At 28.6% G+C, this 19,223-nt stretch overlaps 1 protein-coding gene across 1 annotated transcript in view; it reads right to left on the minus strand.

The window, feature by feature from the left end:
* LOC145286064 (serine-protein kinase ATM-like) overlaps positions 1-19,223 on the minus strand; it is a 153,619-nt gene that overhangs the window by 53,311 nt on the left and 81,085 nt on the right. The window contains exons 34-44 of the mRNA XM_080134737.1: positions 18,907-19,036; positions 17,087-17,269; positions 15,885-16,032; positions 13,875-13,977; positions 12,430-12,570; positions 11,708-11,905; positions 10,960-11,062; positions 8,587-8,738; positions 6,214-6,315; positions 2,622-2,738; positions 67-280 (exon numbers count right to left, since the gene is read on the minus strand). Coding sequence (XP_079990863.1) covers positions 67-280; positions 2,622-2,738; positions 6,214-6,315; positions 8,587-8,738; positions 10,960-11,062; positions 11,708-11,905; positions 12,430-12,570; positions 13,875-13,977; positions 15,885-16,032; positions 17,087-17,269; positions 18,907-19,036 — 1,591 coding nt within the window. The remainder of the gene's footprint in view (positions 1-66; positions 281-2,621; positions 2,739-6,213; positions 6,316-8,586; positions 8,739-10,959; positions 11,063-11,707; positions 11,906-12,429; positions 12,571-13,874; positions 13,978-15,884; positions 16,033-17,086; positions 17,270-18,906; positions 19,037-19,223) is intronic.

Below are 19,223 nucleotides of genomic sequence, written 5' to 3' on the forward strand. Positions count from 1 at the left end.
AAGATTGAAACTAAGTATTGACTACAATATGGTAACAATAAAAATACATTTATCAAAGATATATACCTCATACTTGCTAGCTTTTCTAGCAGCTTTGATCAATTGTTTATACTGTGTGCACAAACCAAGTAATACAGAATTGTGATGCTGGTCCAAAACTTTTACACGTTCTGACAACAACAAACATTGCAGTTTCTGAATGGGTTCCACATACTCAAAGTCAGCATCCCAAAGTTGCAACTGCAAATTCCATTTTTCCAGAATTGCTTTGAAATCATCTCTGAAAACAAAATATTTTCTCAAATGTGTCAAACAATTAATTTTACTCATGTTTTTTCTTTTTGAATTCTTTCAATTTACAATTAATGAAGCATTTTATAACTTATCGGCATTATTAGTCTTGAAAATGGTAATACATGATGAAGAAACAAAAATCTTGAATGAAACAAAATCTGTTTAGAGAAAGATTGAAGTAAATTGTCTAAGTATAACCTCTCTCCCAAAACACACCCAAATATGAAGTGGGAGGGGAGGGTGGAAGGAGTAAAGAATTAAAACAGAATGAAGATTTAAAGATTTATTCTCTATAAATCTTGCATAAAATCTGTCATCATGGTAACTGCTTTAAGGAATTAACTGTTTGATGTATAATGAGTAGAGAAATTAGGATTTTATAAGCTGAAAATTTTATTAATTGTACATCAAATGAGCAAAGATTATGTTGCCATATTGTATTCTTTTCATTTTTAATCAGACTGGAAAGAAAACGACCTGTGACATTTCCTATAACCAGCCTTCTCCGCCTTCTCTCCACTCCAAGACGACAAATGTCATAACCTTGATTAAGAGTACTTGTCACTTGTCATAAACAGTTTGATTCCTCTGCCAAAACACCTACATTAATTTCCTATGCAATCGGTCACATGACCACTATATATAAAACAAAAACCAGAGGAAAGAGATTTCATCAGAATCTTCTTACAATCACATCTGTTAGGACTGATGAAAAAGAAAAGGAAAAGAGAAAAATGTGAAGACAAAGAGAAAGAGTCTTGCATTTAGGTAAGCGTAGGAAGAAATGTCGCTCTCAAATGTGATTTCTATTTGATATGGATCCGAATTGTATTTTGGAAACCTTATTGTTCCTGAGAACAATTGAATTTTAAAACTGTGAAAATGAATGCCATCAGATTATCAGAAGCCGATTTCTCTCAGTGACATTTTTATTCTTCTATGGAAATTATTCTTTTGCTACTTGGTATGAGGATTGTATAGTACCAACTCTGGATTCATAATTCAAACCCCACACCCTTGTGCTTGGTACCTGCTGAATTTATGTTTTTACTTGTATTAACTCTCTTATATGGCGCAATCACATTGACACACCGGTTCTCACCAGATCATTGAAGTTAAGCAATGCCAATACGAGATGGGTGACGATTTGGTGCTGTATGTACCGCAAGGTAAAATACCAGGTTGAGAAACTGGCGCAGTCTATCCTTCTCTTAAGGGTAGATGGGACACTCTTAAGTTGTGGTAAGCATCTCATCTAGTGATGGCGTCACGATAAAAAGTACCCTTGATAGCCCTGGCAAAGCATCAAGTATTCAGCTACCGACAAGATTTGAATTACACTGCAAACTCACGTAGTGAGTTCAATCTCGGCTGCGACCATACTGGATAGAACTCTCTTACTAAAGAAATATTATGTTTCACTAATTTTTGAAATTTTGGATTATCGTGTGTGTCACCAATCAACATTTTCTAAGTTACATTTTCTCTCATATGATATGATTCACTGTAAACTTTGCTTATCACAACATAACTACAGTTAAATATTTCATCTGTTTTTCTTTTTTGTTTTTACTTGTTCTTTGTATACTTCTTCATTTGATGTAAAAAAATATTTGTTTTCAAATCATAAGTTGCTTTCGCATTATTCCTTGCTTGTTTGTTTTGTTTCTTATCTCTGTACTCAGTGTCTTGAACTGGAGAATTCTCTTCCCCAACGTTCTGTTGCTGATATTAGGCCCAGGGACAAATGAGCCAATTCTGGATTTTTATAGTGTTATCATCATTGTCATGTGTATGCTGCCATAATTCCAACGAAAGTAGAGCATGAAAACCGCTAAAATCAAATAAATGAATTATAAAAGAATGACTGAGTTACAAATAAACCAACTTTCTATCATAACAATGGCATAATTAAGTAATATAAAAAATAATAACTAAACATCATTATATAAGAGAATGGATGGCTTCCTTAGAAAGAAAAAATAGTAAAATAAAAAAACAAACCGGACATTTAAGATATGAAAAAAAAAAAAAAAAAAAAAAAAAAAAAATGAAACCAATACCAAAAATCGTCATACTGCTTAACTGTACTTGAAATCCTTCAGCTATAAAGTAAATTATTTTGATCATTATCAATAATGATCAAATAAAGCTAAGCACTATTTGTGAATTCATTCATAAGGAACTGTTCTTGTAGAATACAAATTCAGTTTTACAAATAAATCAGATTTCAGAAACACAATCTTTTAAATGAATACAAAAACTGAATTCCAACTATATGAATTTGTAAAAATGTCATATCTAAGCTATGTATGCCAAATGCTTACCTGTCTGGCTGCAAAATAAGAGAAAGTTGAGAGAGGCATGTCAGTTGACTGAGAGCCTGGTACAATGGACTGCAACTCTCTAAGCTGTTTACTCGAAGGCTTTGCATCACACCTAACCTGAAGAAAAAAAGATAAAAAGAAGAAAATAATCGATTATGGTTTTCATTTCTTCTACTCATCTATTTTAAAATAAAAACAAAAAACAGTATAAAAAAAAGTAAAGTCTATAATGTATATATTTTAATTAATAGATTTTACAAAAATCACTTTTAGTAAAGTCTACTAATTAAAATATTTGCCCTCAATATTATTTTATTTATTTACTTTACTCTTTTCACCCCAAATAAGGCATATTGCTACTATTTGGGATCATGTCTAATAGAACAGGAGACTGTGGGGAGTTGAGCAGCAAGATGTCTGTTCACAATACATTTAAACTTCTGTAGGTTAATACAGTCAAGGAAGCAGGAATCAGGGAGTGAATTCTAAAGAAACTATTAGAATAGAAAGCTTTCCGGCATCTACGGAACTCAACAGTGATGAGGTGGGATTTTGCTGCTTGTCAGATTAGTCAAGAGTATGTACGTTGAGAGGGCACAGGTGCTATGAGTTCATCAGAGAATATTTTATTAAAGTATTTGTAAAATGAACACAGAGACGCAATATTGTGATGATGAGACAGAGGCTAGAGCTTAGTCAATAATGCAAAACCTATTACATTTGAGATTTTTTTAGACTCTATCTAAGAGCGAAAGACTAGTGATAGATGCACCAGCTCACATGTGGCAACTATACTACATGCATGAGTGAATTGTTGCAATGTAAAGATATAGGATACTCTCTGGTCTTGTTGTAAACAATAATAAATCTATGTTAAACTTTTAAACAGTATCATTTAAAAAAAATCTCAAGCAATCCCTTTCAAAAATGACATTGACAATGAGAAAACCAAAGAAACATTCACTAATCTTTACATCTTTACCAAGCTTTAATTAAAGTACTAATATATCTGTATATTGAGTACTTTTAATAATAAAATTTGTAAGTAAAGAATGTCAAGCTGGTTTGAATTGATTGAAGTACTGTTCAATTTTTCATTGAAAAACAGTTTTTACTCACTATAGAATGAGATACAGCATTAAGAAAAAAAATTTGAAAAAAAAAACAACAAAAGGATTAATTTAAGAATTAATTGATTGTGATTACAAGTGATTACTACAATAAAATTTCTTTGCAGGCTATGATGTGAAACATTTATTATTTGAAGCTATTTCATAACGTGTGACTATTTATAGAATAAAGAATAATTTATTTTGTTAACTGTATCTTGATTTCTTTTTGTTTCTGTTCAAAGACAGCCTTTTAACACATTAAATAACTTTTTTATCACAGAGAAAATTTTTTTCAGAACGTTTCTTTTAGATTTTATATTAACACAAATAATTAAACAGTATTTATCTTGTACTATGTATTATTAAATGACTTTAAGTAACATTAAGTAAGTGAAAATATAGATTCTTTTCTGAGTGAATTTTGGTGGCCAATATTTAAAAAATTAATACTTAGAAATAAAAAATCTGTGTTCTTAAGTTTGTATATTTCTTACATTTGTTAGTAATATCCAACATTTATACATTCAAGTTGTTGACATTTGTTGTTACAATTTCTTTTCATTTTGAATTTAAAAAGAAATGAAAAAATTCAAGTGAATATTTTCTCTTTGGTTTATCACATTTATACAATTGCATAAGAATAATAGCTTATTTAATCTTTCCATTTTTTAAGACTAAATATGTAACAGTTTTGTTTCAGAATTTTTAAAAGATGAGGATCGATAATTTTTATTTATAATTATTCAAACAACTGGTCTTGACTATTATTCTCACAAATTTTTGACCATTGTAATTTCTTTCTTTAAGTGCATCTTGTTGAAGTGTTTATGTCGAACTTAAGAATTTGCACAAAATTTTGAACACAACCTTTTATTTAATTCTCAAAATTCTGTACAAATTCTTGAGTTTCACAAGATGCACCTGAATAAGGTTGGAGGTTACATCAACCAAAATATGAGAATAACATCCAAGATGAGAACAGTACAAATAACACATGTAAAAGTTCTATTTTATGATGCAATATAAATCTCAGATTATTTTTACGAAATATTGTTACTTAACTATAATTTAGAAATGTCTCATGGTGGTAAGTGAAAAAGAAAAAGTACATTTTACTTTGAAAATTGTGATTGGAAACTTAAAAGAATCCTCATATTTTTCTGAATAATTAGAAGATTTTTTGTGAATTAAAAAAAATATCTAGAATACAACAGTTAGTATCATTTGTTAACATTAAAATTTAAAACATTTACATGTATTTTAATATTCATGAAATCAAGGTTAGAAACCTGAACTAAATATAAAAAGATACACAATATATACATATTATTACAGCTGATGACTAGTTGTACATATCAGCCTTACCCAGAATGCAGTTAAGTCAATTTTTAATTTTTATTCAATCGCACATTTAAAAACTTATATAAAAAATAAATTAAAATTTCAGTTGTAAAGTAAACAACTTTTAATTTAAAATACAAGTTATTCTCTTTGCTTATTTTGATTTTAAAATGTTTCATATAGTCATCTGGCTATTTTAAACAATTTGTAGCAAAGTACATTATTATATTGTAAATAACATGGTCCAACAATAACAAATAAAAATTTGTCAAAAGAAAAGTTTGATTTGTCAGCTTAAAAGTTGTAGAAATGTCCTATTTGTAGGAAAATGAACAAGAGTTGTGAATAGTATGAGGAAAGGGTTGCTGCATAGATATCCATCGTCTGCCTTTGAAAAATGGTTTGGTTATAAGAAGAAACTTCTACAATTCCAATAAGTTTTATTCATACAGTTTCATTAACACAACAGACATGGTTGGGAAAGAGCTATGTAGACAATATTAAAAGTTGGTAGATATACTATGTACTAGAAGGATGAGTTTGAATTTTTCATCTTGCCTAGCCAAAGTGCTGTTAATTGACAAGACAGGAACATGATGTTTCTCAACTTGACATTGAACACTGACTGTTTAAAAAATGTGGGAAAAGGTTTGGTGGAAATACCTCCCACACAAAATTGGTCTGACCGGACAAAATAGACAACTCTGAGAGTGAGAACATACTATTACAAAAGAAAATGAGTCTCGATTTGAAAATTAAATAAGATAACTTTATATGTTTATTTTTAATAATAATAAAAAGAAGAGGAAAGAAAAAAAAATAATAATAAGAAGAAGAAGACGAAGAAGAAGAAGAAGAAAATTAAACGTTTTTTTTCAATTACAACCATTTATTTAAATGGCATTTAATACTTATTCATAAAGATGCTAAATTTCTTAATATCTTTAGTATAAAAATTCTATCAAATACAGGAAAACAAATTAAACTTGGAGGCCAATTTTAAAAGTTATAGTGGTCTATTTTATCAAAAGCATTTTTTAAATCATTGGTAATGAGTAAAAGAGATTTAAAAACTAATTTTGATAAACTAGATTGTATTTTAAAGAAAAATAAAATCTGAAGGATAAAAAAGCACTTACTTTGCTGCATGGGCCGCTTCAATGGACAGGTGAGTTTGATTGCGAGAGAGGCTGGCCATTGCAGCATATAAAGACTGGTGATATTTACAATGATCATTCACACTGAAAAAAAAAAAGAATTATCGAACAATTGGAAAACAGTAAAAAGTAATATTTGATAATAGAGATCATCTTAACAATATTTAAAATAAGATTATATAGATGAACACAGCCATTTTTCATATCCAGTTTTTATAGTATCATCAATGTGTTTTACATTTAAATATATGATGTCTGGAATGTAACTCTGAACTTACTAGAATAATATATATTAGCAGGACCTGTGGAAATTTCGTGGAATGAGAAATATATTTAATGAACAAAATCGTCTTGATAAAGCTAATATTTTTCTGGATAGCACAAAAACTTCATTTTTGACAGAAAAACAATAACACATAGCAAATTTGAGTTTATAAACATTTTTATAAAAATAGTATCCATTGTATTTTAAATATAGAACTGACCCAAATGAGATAATTTAATAAGTAATAATAAATATTCAGAAAGTATTATTGTTTGTTCAATACAAATAATAAAAACACATTGTAAGAAATAATCTTTAATTTACTCCTTCAGTCTAGCACCTCTTGGTTGACATTGTTTTTTTTGCCCTGTTTTGAATGTTCCCTTTTTTTATGTAATATATCAGTGACTTCTTTCTTTGGTGAAGAACCATTGCACACCGAAATTACTGTGAGTTCCTTTCTCACACTTTTATGACAATGATCATATATTATTATAATGATATTCGTAAACGAGGCTAAATCAAAGAGAGATTACCCTCATATTTTATCTAGGGTTGCCAGGTTGGCCCATTTAAAGCCAAATTTTACAAATTTGGCCTCTTTTGAAGCAATTTAGAATTTCAAAATTGTATTTGGCCTTTTTAAAAATGTAACATATGGACTAATTAAGGAAGAAACAAGCAGAATATTATATTATATTAAGAGTTCTTGATTCATTAAAGTTTGTTTATTATATCAAGTGCTGTTTATATCATAAAAAAATTAATAAACTAATTTAATCTTCTTCAAATATTATTGTATTAATCAAGCCTACAGTTTAGAAAAAATACACAGAAAAACATCAAAGCCAACAAAACTGTTTTTCTATGCTAACTCTCATACAAAAGTTTAAAAATTGAAAAAATAATACTGAGTAGGGTGACAATTGCTCCAGATAAGTTGAAGTTTACGACTATATATATATATATATATATATATATATATAGAAGAATGTGTGGATTAAATTTAAATGAGACAAAAACAATATTCTTCATATTACCTTATGGAATAATCAGAAAGGGTTTGACCATTACAAGAATTACTTGTGCCTACTAACGCAAATTTGTTAAGAATTGTTGCCAATGGACAGGTTGAGAGGTACAATGGTATAATTCATAAAACCATTACCATTAAAAAAATAATAACATGGATGACTGACAGTAAGAACATATATTTTCTGATGACTTGCATATCATCAAATACCTATTCTATATCACAAACAATTTTTTAACTTTAAATAATGTTTTTCTTTTGGAACATCTCTACTAACTTTTAAACACTGGATCAATACTTCTTTTCCAGTTTGTTAAAACTACAAAATGGCCTCCTTGTGCATGACATCGAACTGGTTAATGCTAACCTTTATTATGCTACCATAAAACATGCAGATAGATAGGAAGCAAATGAATCACTGAGAGATCTGGCACCATATCTCTAACTATAGATGACAAAATGGAACCTTTAAATAAAAATAATATATAAACTCTCTGGCAGACAAAAAGGATGATACAAAACTGTGATAACATACATTGATGAAAATCCCCAACATCTATATAGATAAGAGTCATAAAACATACAGCATTTTGACTTATAAAATTACAAAAAGACAATGGCATAAACACAGTCAATTTCCTTATGCAGTTTCTATGGTATGATCAACATGTTTTACATTTAAATATATGTTGTCCAGACGACAACTTAAAATCTGCTGCACTATATCATTAATGCTTAAACTGTCCTGATAATTCATTAAAACTTGTTTATTATTTTATATCAAATATTGTTTATATTCTTAACGTGTATGGTTCCTATCAAGAATATAAATTATATGTCTCTTGACATGATACCAATCATATGATTCATATTATATCAGGAGAAACAATAGCAAAAAAAAAAACAATTCCAAAAAATAAAGCACCAATAGTTCTTAACTTTATCTGAATTGAAATTTATCCTGTGCCTTTTTTTTAAAATCATTTTCTATACATATCGTTCATTTCTTGTGACTTCACTTCAAACTCTATCCCCACTTAATGAAATTGAAACTCACCGTGAAGGAATATTTAAGTTCCACTGCCCGGCCTGCCATGCAGCTTCATAACGTAATTCTTGAAGATCTGAAGAAATGGACAGGGCATTGGTATTCTCCATACTGCTTAAATATGACTCCAACACATTGCTCAGGCCATACTTATGTAAAGCCTACAGAGACAGACAAAAAAATAAATATTAGCATGCTTCATAATTACGGATGTGAGCAGGTAAAAGAAGCTGAAATCAAGAAACCCCTCCCCGTGTGCGCATGTGTATGAGTGGAATGAGACAGACAAGTCATCTACCCTCCCCATCTTCTATCACAAATCGTTTGTAGTCTATGACAAAATCAACCTTTTTGGTTTTCAAAGAGACTTATCATGAGAAGGAAAGGAAAGGCAAGATGGAGAGAGACAAAAAGAAAAACAGGAAAAGAGAAAGAAAGATAAAGCAAGAGAGAGAGAGAGAGAGAAAGAAAGAGAGGAAGAAAGAGAAATAAAATTCAGTCTAATAGCGATGAAAAATTAAAGTATGGCTCTAGTGATTTAGTGGAAATTAGCCTTTTCTTACTTAAAAAAAGTTTGACCAAAAAAGTACTGAACCATGAAAGGCTCTGGTTGTAAAAATGTGCAGCATATTTTATCTGGTGCATGTGAATGGCACACATGAAGTTGTTGGATGCTTGGCCAAGAGAAGAGGGGGTGGGGGTGGCAGAGAGAGAACTGAAAACATCTTTGACCAGAATCACCCAAGAGATATTCTCTTTGTTTGACCTTCATTAAGTTGAAGAGTCCTGCTGGGATCAGTTTTCTGAGAGATCCAATGTACAAGGTCATCTACAGGTAAGTGCAGGAAGAGAGAGTTGATAAAAAATGAATGATTATTATATTTACTTGAAAATGGATGTCACAAAATGAGCTTTATTATTTCAAAAGTTGCCATTTATCCATTATGAGATCATCAGTCTTCGACTAAATATTTATTGTAAAAATATAATTATCGATCAATGTCAAAGTTCAGAAATTTTATATTTAACTAGACTATCAGTGACCCGTTGTGTCAATATATGTTATAGCTAGCTATGGAATAGTAAGGATACAGAATTTATGTATAAATGCGCCAAAATAAAATGCATGCACAAAAACAAACATGGCGATCAGTGAAAACAATATGGAATACATTTGATAATAAAGATCTTACCATCATTGCCCTTAAATTAAATGAAAAATCCTTTATATAAGTGGGGTGTAACCCATTGAAAAAAATTGAAAAGTGCCGAAAAGAAAAAAAAAAGAAAAGTGTGCTGCACAGATCCACCCTAGTTTTTTTGTGTGCCTTAAAAATATCAGGAAATAATTATTAATTGATTAATATTTAATGGTACTACCTTTCTCAAAAAAATCTTAAAAAAAAAAAAAAAACCTCCAAGAAGCCCCTCCCACCTTGTTTTAAAATGTCCCTACATTCTACATATTTTTAAAATGCTTGGAACTTATGATCCCTCCACCCTGTTCCCTCTTTTTGCTCCCTTCCCCACCAAACTTGAAAAAATGCTAACGATTACATGTCTCGTTTACTGCTACATAGCCAAGAAGTGGGTGCTCATTGTATGTAAATTGATCAAGTAGTTTTTTTTTTTTTGTATTTTTACATTAGAAAAATATTTGTTTTGTTTTTTGTTTATAACAATTTACACTTGAAATGAAAATACAATCCAAATAAACATTCTAAAATTTTGGGACGCTAAAAACATACATGGTTTTTATTATCTTCAGTTTTATATTGTTTTGTTTATATCAGAATTCTTAAAAAAGTAATATACAGAAATGTAAGGAAAAAATTAAATGCAAAAAAGAACCATTTGTAAAATACTGATAGATTATTTGTGTATTTCATTATTTGAAATGAAAAAAAGTAAAACACTTATGTGATTTTATTCAGTTGCAAACTAATTTTTTAAAAATTATTTTTAGTTTTATTTATTTATATTCATTTTGTTTATATCAAGAGTGTAGAAAAATAAAATGCATAAATCTATTTAAAAATAAATAAAATAAGAACACAATCTGTAAATTACCGAATAAAAAAAGAAGGCTTTCATGGCTTTCTTTTTATTTACACATGCGCAAAATTTTTGAAACTGGAAGTTGTAAACCGGATGGATGGTTTCAACGCCCAAACAAGACGATTTGAGTTTTATATTATAATAGATAATACATATATAAAAAATACTGACCTAACAAGTCACAAGTATTATTTAAACTATTTGAATTTAAACAGCAAATATTGCTGATTTTAAATAGTAAGAATTTACTTATGATTTTACATAATTAAATTATTAACATTAAAACAATCCTTAACTAATATGAATGTAATAAGAGATACTTACATTAAGCACACCATGCTGCAAGGTTGGTGTTGGTTGGCTAAGGGCTATGTCATATGACACCGCAGCTCGTCCCCATTGGTTCTCATGTTCATATGTTTGGATCCTTTATTGGAAAATAAAATTTAATTTTTAGGAAAATTTTAATAAGTTATACATACACATCAAACAGATCATACATGATCATTCACAAAAGACAAACTGATTTTGTAGGAAGAAAAGATCTACAATAATAAAAAAAAAACGATTTTACTTTTTAAATTAGATTATTTTTCATGAAACATTTTTTTTATTCATGAGACAAAAATAATCAGAATTACTTTTCATTTAACTGTTACAAAAAATTGAATATTTTAATGTTTTTTTAGTGATGGGAAGAATCAAGAGACAATCTAAATATTGGGAAACTTTAAAATGGAGTTAGTTTTTAGAGTTTGTCTGTTCATATGCAAATAGAAACATGATTGGTTGAAAAAAAAAAGGAATAGGCAGAATACACATTAGTAATGCAGTAGTTTTTGTAATGTCAATATCAGAGTTTGAGTTTCATGTCAGTCTAAAGATTTTTTCCTTAATTGAATATGTTTTAATAAATTTAAAGAATTTAGCATAACAAAGAACATAATGACAAGAGTATTTTAAGCATGAGAATATTAACAAGAGAAATATACAAAATTATTTCCTTGTCCTGCCAATATAATAAATTAGAATTAGAAAGCTACTTTCAAAACTTAATTTAAAATATGTATACCTTGAGGTTGAATCAGAGAGCGTACCAGCTCCACATCCATATGGTCCATCTGGGTTACCAATCTCTCTGTATGCTTTCAAAAGGATTTCTTGCACAGTCATTTTTGGGTCAGAAATAGAGCACAAGGTTAAGCTGTCTAAAAAACAATGGCTTCTTGAATCGGGATTGCTGTTAGGGGTGTTTTCTTCTTCAGCAGATCTACATTAAAGTAAAAGATAATAAAATGTACACTTCTTATAATCATATAAATGACATCAAATCTAAGACAGCAAAATTTTATATATATATATATATATATGTGCAAAGTTAGAGATATATCAGAATCAGAATATGAATGCTAAGAGTCAAAATCAATTTTTTTAATCTCCAAACAATCAATAGACAATCTAAATATTGGAAAACTTTCAAATAAGGAACCAGAATAAGGATAAGAAATTTTGGAATGCTTAGTCAGAGTTGCAACTCTGACTAGAATGGTTGTTTGCACAGTTCTGAGCTATTAAGCAATTGCAACAATTTGTATATTGGATAAACCATTTCTCATCAGGTCTTGCTAAAAATTTATATGAAATCCTAGATACATTCAAGAAAAATGAAACTATCAATTTCTCATCAGTATGTATGACTATTCTGCTTTGAAGACCACATTTAATTTTGCCATTCATTCTTTTAATTAATATCCATTTTCTTATATTCATAAAAGAAGGTGAAGAGTAACTTACTGTTTAGCATACCACCAGATTTCAGTATATAAAATGGCTGAGAAATGAGCTGAACAAAAGTTGGCTGCATTCGCAATATCACTGTAGTTGAACTCAAGCCAAAAGTTGTTATTCCAGGGCGTCAAATTGGCAGCTGAGTGACTAGTAAAATAAATCAAAAGTTTGTATACAAGAGTCAACCTGCATTTTACACATTGATTAAAATAGAAAAAGTTTTCTCAATTTTAATCCATGTTTTCTTCTAAATGAACAACTACATAATTCATACACTTTTAGTTACAGATGTCTATCTCTGCCAAAGCAGAGGTTTTCAGTAGAGTTGTTATCACTATGTTTGTGTGCAACCGAACGGTCACATCACTTAAGAAATCGTTACCAAACGTGATCAAAACATCACTTGTAGTCTAATTTAGAACCAGTTTAATTTTGGGATAACTTGGTCAAAGGTCAAAGTAACAAAAGATGAAAGTCACATTTTGAGCAATAACTTTAGTTCTATACGTAAGCAAATGAAGTTTCGTATTTTTTCATGATCTTTAACGTTCTATCAAGCTTGAAAGTTTGATTGAATTATAACTGATGTTCTTTGATAACAATAACAACTATGCAAAATTTCAACCTGATAAAATAGTTTTTAAGTTATCAATATTTTGATTGCATAACTTGGAGAATATGTCATACAATATTGAGATAAATTATTGGCTCATCCTTACAGTATCAGGTGGCTGTATGCAACCTCATGTATGACTTATTTTCTTGTTTATTAAAAGTGTTTATCAATATAATTTATTATTTATGGCACTTTAAAAAAATAATGCTGAATCTAATTTTAAACTGGAAATGGAAAATGTTAACAATAAATAAAAATAAGAAATAATATGTTTGCCATCTAATTAATTAATTAGAATTCATTTAAACAGATAAAAAGATGATCATTATTGTAACAGAGCGCATATTGGCGCATGTGAGAAAGTATTAGCAGCAGCAGCCGTTAAAGCATGTATGCAAATTAGCAAGTGTAAGCGAGCTCCCATCACAAGAAAAGCAGAGAAAAATACAGTATGTGGTCGAGAAGAGAAGCACAGTGTGTGCTGCGCAATATGGATGTGTGAAAATGAAGGCGAGACAGCGCTGGCCAGGCCAGCATGAGGTGGCGAGGAGACAGAGATTTTTAAAATAAAGCATGTGTGTGCGAAAAGACTTTAAAAATATAATGAAATGTGTTGTTTTGGAAGAACCATGAATAAATGTATTTCATTTACACTAAAAAAATGCAGAGTCAGATTTTTATTACTTTTCCTATTTATTTTTGTTTGTCTGTTCCTGCGACCACCACTACATTTTGAATGAAAATGTTTTATAATTTAACATTGTTTGTTGTAGAAATAGATCTTTATTATAATAAACATTTGCATTTTATTCAAATGAAAGATGGAAATACAAACCGACTTTTGGTACTCGTGACACATGGTTGATGTCGAAGATATTGGACAACATCAAGCATTTTCTGCACAGACTGTTTATTCATGCAGATCTTGGCATTGTTAACTGCAATGAAAAATATCTTACACATGTTTTTTTTTGATTCAATAAAATAAGTTTTTTGTAAAACGTTAAAGTCAAATTTACTTGATTCATATGCTTTTTCGCATGAATGTCTGTGTCCACAATTCCCCCTACATTAAAAAACAAAAATAAAGAAAAATATGTAAAATGTATGTACTGTAACAAAAACAAAAATACCATATTCTAAAAATTACATGAATTGATCAAGTAATTTTATTTTTAAATGAAAAAAAGTACACTTTATGAGTAACCGAGGAGTGACTGTCTCACTTCACCATTTTGAAAAAAAATTCAAGATGGGGAAGATAACTCAAAAATAATTCAAATTGCAAGATTTTTGTTGTAATGCTTAAGAGTTTCCATTAAGCACTTCAAATGGTTTTTGTATAAAAATAAAATTACTTTATCAATTTAAATGATTTTTGGAATATGATATTTTTGCTTTGTCACAGGTACTAACATCATACAGATTATTTCTACTTTTGTTTTTTTTTTTACATTAAAAATTTGTTTTTTAATATAGGGAGAATTCTGGATAAGAACCAAATAAAACCTTTATAAAAAATATGAGTTAATATAAAATAGGCTAGCCAATTATATAAAAGAGTTAAAAATATTTTACATGCTGGCTAATTTCATATTTGTTTTAATCTTAAAAGTCTAATTAATATAAAGATAAAAACTGATTTCAAAGATTAGTCATGAACAAAAGATGCTCTGCTGCTACCAGATCAGGGTGTCTGAAGATAAAAATACAAAGAACAATTTTCTTCTATAAAACAACCAAACCAAATATCATGAATAAATATTTGAAGATATAAAAAACTCGAAGCATAAAAACTTTTTACCAAAATTACTGGATTTGGCATTAAGTAACTTGAAAAAGATTGATATGCCATAAAACAAAACTAACCAAACTTAAAATTAATCTTAAGCAACATTAGTTGCTATCAACTATATATACAGGATTTATCTTTTAACAAAGTTAATAGATGTTTACAGTATCACTTGCAATACAGATTATGTATTATTGAATGGACTTTCATTAGTATTATATAAATATTAAACAAATCATCAACTCAATTCACTACATGTATTTCTCAAATATTATAATATTATAATATATAATACGAGTAATAAAATTAATGCAATTTTGATATTAAACAAAATGTCATGTAAATTGGGTAAATATAATTCTTATCATAGAATAGTTAAAGTTTTAAATTGACATTTTGAAGGTAAAATGATAAAAAATAAATATTTTTTAGGAGATTTTGTTACCAAGGAAAAACTAGTGTTTCATGTAAGCATGTTCCTTTCTAGAAACTTACAAAACAAAACTCTAAAATCACTTGGGGAAATTAAGGGTGAAATTATAATGATGAGGGAAAAGAGGTATCCATCTTCATTATAAAGTTTGACTATGATAGATCCATCTAACTTACTATTTAAATAAGTAGACAACAACTGACAATATAGAAGGTTAACAGAAATACTTTTTTTTATTTTGGCTGTGTTGAAAAGGAATCAAAAACAGGTAAGAGTCAATTGTTTTGCCACATATTTTTGTAGATTTTATAATGTTAATGGTGAATTGGAAGAACCAATGACAGAATGTCTGGCTACAATCTCAAAACTCCAACTAACTAAGGTGGGAAAAACAAGTTGTGTTTGCACCGTAAGAAGTAGTTCGACAAATTCCTGTGTTCTTATGCAAAGATATCTGATTGGTCAATGAGCCAATCATCCACACATCAAAAAAAAAAAAAATATTACATCAAAATATAACTGCTACAAGCTAACATTTTATTAAAGAGTTAACTGAAGATGTTAAAGGTAGTTTTATGAAAAAGGAATAATTTTAAGATAAAGATAATGTTTGCACTTACCAGAATGAAGTAAATTAGTTTGGTTATTCGTGCAACGTTCAGCAAAGAAATGGTTGAAATGCCGTGTGAGAATTTGTTCATACTCCTTCTTTCCACTGACTAAAATATTATGGACAAGATAAGGAAGAACCAATTCACAGAATTCTGCCTGTAATTAATAGAGAATAATCTTTATTCTTCATCAGGAAAATAAAATTGAAAATCAAATAAGATCTTTTTTATTGCATGACAAATTATTTATAATTGACAACACAAATCAATATTTAGAGATCATTTACTTTACATCTAAGTGCAGTATATCTAAATCAAACTATATTAAAGTTATATTTTTGATTAGAAAAAGAAGAAATGTTTATATAAATGAAGGCCATTCATCTATTTGTCTCTATATGTGCCAGGTTAAAACTCCAAAAATTAGAATATTTTCACCAAGAAAATATATTAATGCAGCATGGGCATGCCAAGATTTTGTTGAAAAAAATTGGTTCTTGTCCAGAATTTCCAAAAGATATCAAAAAGCAAAAAAACAAAAATCTTTACAATGCATGTACAAGTGACAAAACAAAATATCATATTCCAAAAATTACGTAAATTGATCAAGTAGTTATATTTTTATACACATAAATATGTGCTTCATGCATACATCATACAAATTTGTCCTTATTTTTATTTTTTAATATAGGGAGAATTCTGGACAAGCAACAAAAAATCATATCTGTTAACATTATTTAAGTGAAGATCTATGCAGATAAAAAAAATATGTAATAAGATTTAAAATATGCAAAAATTATAAGTTCATATGATTTCAAAAGTTAAGATAGACAAAAAACGAAATATTTTACTTCTGAATTTACCACAATATTGAGCACAAGTTAGTCATTTTAATCCATCAACAAATGACCAACATGTTTACTATTGTGATGCGTCAAAATTCCAAATTAATTTTGGAGACTTTAAAACTGACACATGAAAAGTCATTTCTGGCTAAAATTAAAGTTTAAAGATAAAAGTTAAGTATTATGGTTCATCTGTGTTCTTAAACAAAAGAAAAATATTCATTTTCTCGTGCGCTTCTGTGATATGAAAGAACAGAATTTTCACCATAAATCTGTGGTTAATGATAGATGTAATGATTTAAAAATTGCAAACTAAAACCAAAAGTCTTTGAGGTGTGTTTGGAAAAAAATCAAAGTGATACAAACCTTAACATTGCAGATTGGTTCTAAAACTTGTAGAATTTCATCTTTCACACAACCACTATTAATCAGAGCACATGTGAGATTCTTAATCCATGTCACATGGTTATCGTGTGATGGATTCCACAGGTTAGTGTCATCAATGTTAATATTTACAGCAGAAAGTTGGATGGAATCAGAAGTTCGTTTCTAAAATAAAAAGATTAAAAAAAAAAAACTTTATTAAATGTAAAATTTAGGTTAATTTCCTGATGTATGCTTGCTTATAAATTACAATGAAACGAATTTTAGCATTATTCTTAAATAAATTATTTTACTTCAAATTATGTTTTAGTAAAAAAAAACATAACATTAAATGAGTTAGTTATAGTAAGTTGACTGATATACACAAAATGATGAATAAAAACTATTTTGAAAACGTCAATATGGAACCTTGACATTTTGAAAAAAAATGGCATAATTAAAACAAAGGGAAGTAACCCAACCTAACTCTATTTGTTAAAAATAATTAAATAAAAGTATGTGTGTGCATAGGAATTTATATTAAATAGGAAATAAAATAATTTTAAGAAAAATATTCTTTATTTATTTTATTTCTATGTGTGTTTATACTTTTCGTTATTTCACTAGCCATTCTTATGCATCTATATGAAATATGCTTTACATTCGTTTGTATGTACAATATTATCTTTTACACCCATTTAAAAAATTGTCTGATCATCAAAGATGAAATGAAAAAAGAAAAGAAAAAGAATTGATGTCACGACTAACAAAATTTTAGATTTTGCCTATTTCAAAGTAAATTGTTCTAAAATTGAATAGAATATTATCAATTGAATTCTGTCATAATAAAAACTTATCAATACTAACTGGCCTTCTGTTTTGTCTACATTATAATTTTATGTTTCTGAATTTTTGTGATGAGGGTTGATAATTCTACATTAAATTTATATAGGAAAATAATTACTGATCGTGAAATCTAAATTATGATTTTTTTTAATTACTATATTGCAAATATATCATCTGATAATGAAAACATTATGAGATTTATGCAACATTTGTATAACATGTGAACACTTTTTTGTTAAATCCTATTTTGTGGTACTTGTCCAGAATCCCACTGCCATGAAAAATAAATAAAAATCTGTATGATATAGATACCTGTGACAGAAAGAAAATATTGTACACCAAAAATCATGTAAATTGATAGACTTTCATAAAGAAAACCATTTACAGCTATTTGAGGTTGTCCAATCTCCCTATGTTAAGAATGGCTTCCTAAAATCTTGCAAGTTTAAATTTATTAGAGTTATTTTCCCCTTTTCCTTCAGACTGTTTTCAAGATGGCATCGTGAGATCATTGCTCATAAATTAGCCATAAAATTTGGTTTTCATATTTGAAAATAAAACTACTTGATTTTTGGTATCCAATATTTTTTTTCCATCACAGGTACATACATCAGACAGATTTTTCTTTTATTTTGTTTTTTAACCATAAGGAGGGAGGATGTTCTGGACAAGCAACCATTTTGTGTTCATTCAAGTGAATATAACGACATAATTAGGCCTCAAAACCATAGAGAGGAAGATCCTGAAACAGTAAACATTTTCTCATAATGATTGCTACAAACAAATGCACAATATATTTAGTAGAATTGCTTGGTAGAAATAGTAATGGCATGAGGAGCATTTTACTATTTGTTTGTTTGCTATTTCAAGTAATTTCCATTCTTCATTCAAACATAAGATACAAACAATATTTTTAAGATACAGTTTTTCGTTTTAATTTTTTTTTGTAACACAGTAAAAATGAAACATTTCCTAACCTTCACAAATGGATGTAAGTAGTTGAAGAGGAAGTCAATCTGTGAGAGATAATTTTTGGAAAAATCTTTGCCTGTTTTTGTGGTGAGGATACTGGAAATAACTTTGCTGGCTGCCTGCACAGTATTTAAACTGAAAATATATTAAAAAAAAATATAATAATGCATTTTGGTTTCTTCATAAACAAGTCAGCCATTTTAATATATTGTTAATAGTTGGAAAAAAAACAAGACTGCATTACTTTGTGACTCATCAAAATTTGTAAAGAATTTGGAATCATTTAAACTTTCAAATTATAAGTCATTTCTGGCTTTAAAAT

The sequence above is a fragment of the Euprymna scolopes genome, chromosome 10, assembly GCF_053919585.1.
Source record: "Euprymna scolopes isolate OS-2025 chromosome 10, ASM5391958v1, whole genome shotgun sequence".
In the NCBI taxonomy this organism is placed as follows: domain Eukaryota; kingdom Metazoa; phylum Mollusca; class Cephalopoda; order Sepiida; family Sepiolidae; genus Euprymna; species Euprymna scolopes.